Genomic DNA, 2,293 nt, shown 5'->3' on the forward strand with positions numbered 1-2,293 from the left:
GCCTGAGCTCCCTGAAGGCTGATCCTATTGTCCTCCTTAGGGTTGACAGTGGGTCTCTACAATGAACACTTCTCAAATAATTAAGTAAATGGTGAATGTGTAATTCTTCACCTTAATTAAGAAATTCACAAATGGGTGAGGCTGTAACAGAATCTTAGCTCATATGCTTTCTCCCTTTTTTCTCTGTTTACTCAGGAATAGCCGTGTTTCTCAGTATTTGGGCTCTTCACCGAAACCCCACTGTCTGGGAAGACCCTCAAGTAAGATTATACCAAATCCCACCCAATGTCTCTAAGCAAGAACAAGTCAAGAAGGAAGAGAAGCATATCCACAGTGGAGGGCATAGCCACCTGTAGGGAAGAACGAAACAGAACCAAAACCCTCTATTCTTAAGAGAAAAGTGGGCTCCCATTTATTATCATTGCTGATATTTCACGCTGAGACTCCTCACCAGAAGCCTGTCAGCTCCTTTCAGGAAGTTGGGAGGTCAGAAGAATGGGGTGGAAGGCGGATTGAGACTGTGCTGTCTAACCCCCTGTGTCCTGCTGATATTCCCTAATGTAGTCAAACTCATCATGGACTGGGATGTCTTGCAAGGAATTTCTTACTGTTCATAATCAAAGAAGCACCATCTGGAGGCAGGAGGCAGGCAGGAGCCTGGGGCAGGAGCCAGGTGGCCAGCGTGGCCCTGTGCTTTGCCAAAGTCATGAGCTCAGTTCATTGGGAAATAAGGCAAAGGAAAAAGTTAAAAATGTGATTGTCAGGTTTCTATGATAAAGGCACTTACTTACTATAAAGGGAAGATAGTGAGGTCAATAGCCTTGTCAAGGCTGATCATTAAGCCTTGTCTTCATGACTCACTGCTGTGTTTAACTATCATGACCTGTTCAATCTGTCAATAGTTTACAGTGCTTGCTTGCTCCAGGTGTTTTCAGTGGCAGATGTTGGGCTATAGTATCCAGCCTTTGTAAATTCCTAAACTTTTGGACTTGTTAACAATATGCATGAGGATTTTTTGGGGGGGTGGGGATTGGGGACTGTCATTTTCGTTACAGGTCTTTAACCCCTTGAGATTCTCCAAGGAAAATTCTGAAAAAAGACACCCCTATGCCTTCCTACCGTTCTCTGCTGGACATAGGTAAAGACTTGGGTGGTGAACTTGATGGAAAGAAATAATAGTGTTCACCTGACAAAAGTTCGTTCATGAAGGCCCTCAGCTAGTTGGCCTATCTGCAGCTCCCCACCATTTTCCTATGCTTCTTTTGTGGCCTTTGAGTTTGGATGAGCCCCAAAGAAAATATGCTATCACAAAGCACAACTCTGCTTCTTAATATATGGGCATGTACAGTAGCCCTGAACTCCTCTTCAGCCTACAGCAGACGAGGGCTGGGAATACCACCTCGCTGAAGGGACACGGCAGGCCTGGCCTCACACCTCTTGTTCCTGTAGGGACAGTGTTAGTCTGTTCCAAAATCCCCTTTACCACATGGCATAAGAAAATTTTACTGTAACAAATGATAGCCTAAGCCACTGAATAGGCCAGGCTTAATAGTCTCATGACTGAGATGTACACTCCAGATATTTCTAAATAATAAGAAGAACTAGCTTGTCTTTATCATAATCTAGGGGAAAGAGTCTAGAACTTTGGATCATGCAGAATCAACTTGATACTATTGCTCATCATTTAGTAGAATGGTCACAAATAGGATAGGAGCAATGTTTCAAAGCATTGACACTAAAGCACTTTATAACTGGGCAAATTAAGATAAAACCTTTACCAGATTCTGCCACAAACATGGAATCATCTTCAAGTTTCCCAGTAAAAGTTGTCACATACGAAAAGATTATCTTAGGTTTCTAATAACCTATTCATTCACCAGCTACCATTTTTCCTCCTTGTTCTCTCCAGGAATTGCATTGGTCAGCATTTTGCCATGATCGAGTGCAAAGTTGCCCTGGCCTTGATCCTGCTCCGCTTCGAATTGACTCTAGACCACTCCAGACCTCCCATATTCATACGCCAAATTGCTCTCAAGGCCAAGAATGGAATCCATGTATTCCTAAAGAAAATTTGCTAATTTTAAGTCTTCCTGTATAATGCCTAATGAAACAGTTTTGCTGCCAACAAAGGATTAAACAAAAAATAAAAATATATATTTATATAGTTTTAGTATAAATTGTATAATTTAGGACATCTTGATTGGTTTTAAATTATTAGCAGTAATTGTAATTTTCTGCTGGATCCTGTAAATTTCCATAAAATACAGTAAAACACTCAAGTTGATATCAACAG

General features: G+C 41.4%; 1 protein-coding gene across 1 annotated transcript in view; it reads left to right on the top strand.

Annotated features, from left to right (window-relative positions):
• The window catches only part of LOC101629064 (cytochrome P450 4Z1), a 17,530-nt gene extending 15,452 nt beyond the window's left edge, over positions 1-2,078 (top strand). Inside the window, exons 10-12 of the mRNA XM_004678974.1 lie at positions 196-260; positions 1,056-1,138; positions 1,910-2,078. Coding sequence (XP_004679031.1) covers positions 196-260; positions 1,056-1,138; positions 1,910-2,078 — 317 coding nt within the window. The remainder of the gene's footprint in view (positions 1-195; positions 261-1,055; positions 1,139-1,909) is intronic.
• The last annotated feature ends 215 nt before the right edge of the window (positions 2,079-2,293 follow it).

The sequence above is a fragment of the Condylura cristata genome, unplaced genomic scaffold, assembly GCF_000260355.1.
Source record: "Condylura cristata isolate star-nosed mole 26May11 unplaced genomic scaffold, ConCri1.0 scaffold00008, whole genome shotgun sequence".
In the NCBI taxonomy this organism is placed as follows: domain Eukaryota; kingdom Metazoa; phylum Chordata; class Mammalia; order Eulipotyphla; family Talpidae; genus Condylura; species Condylura cristata.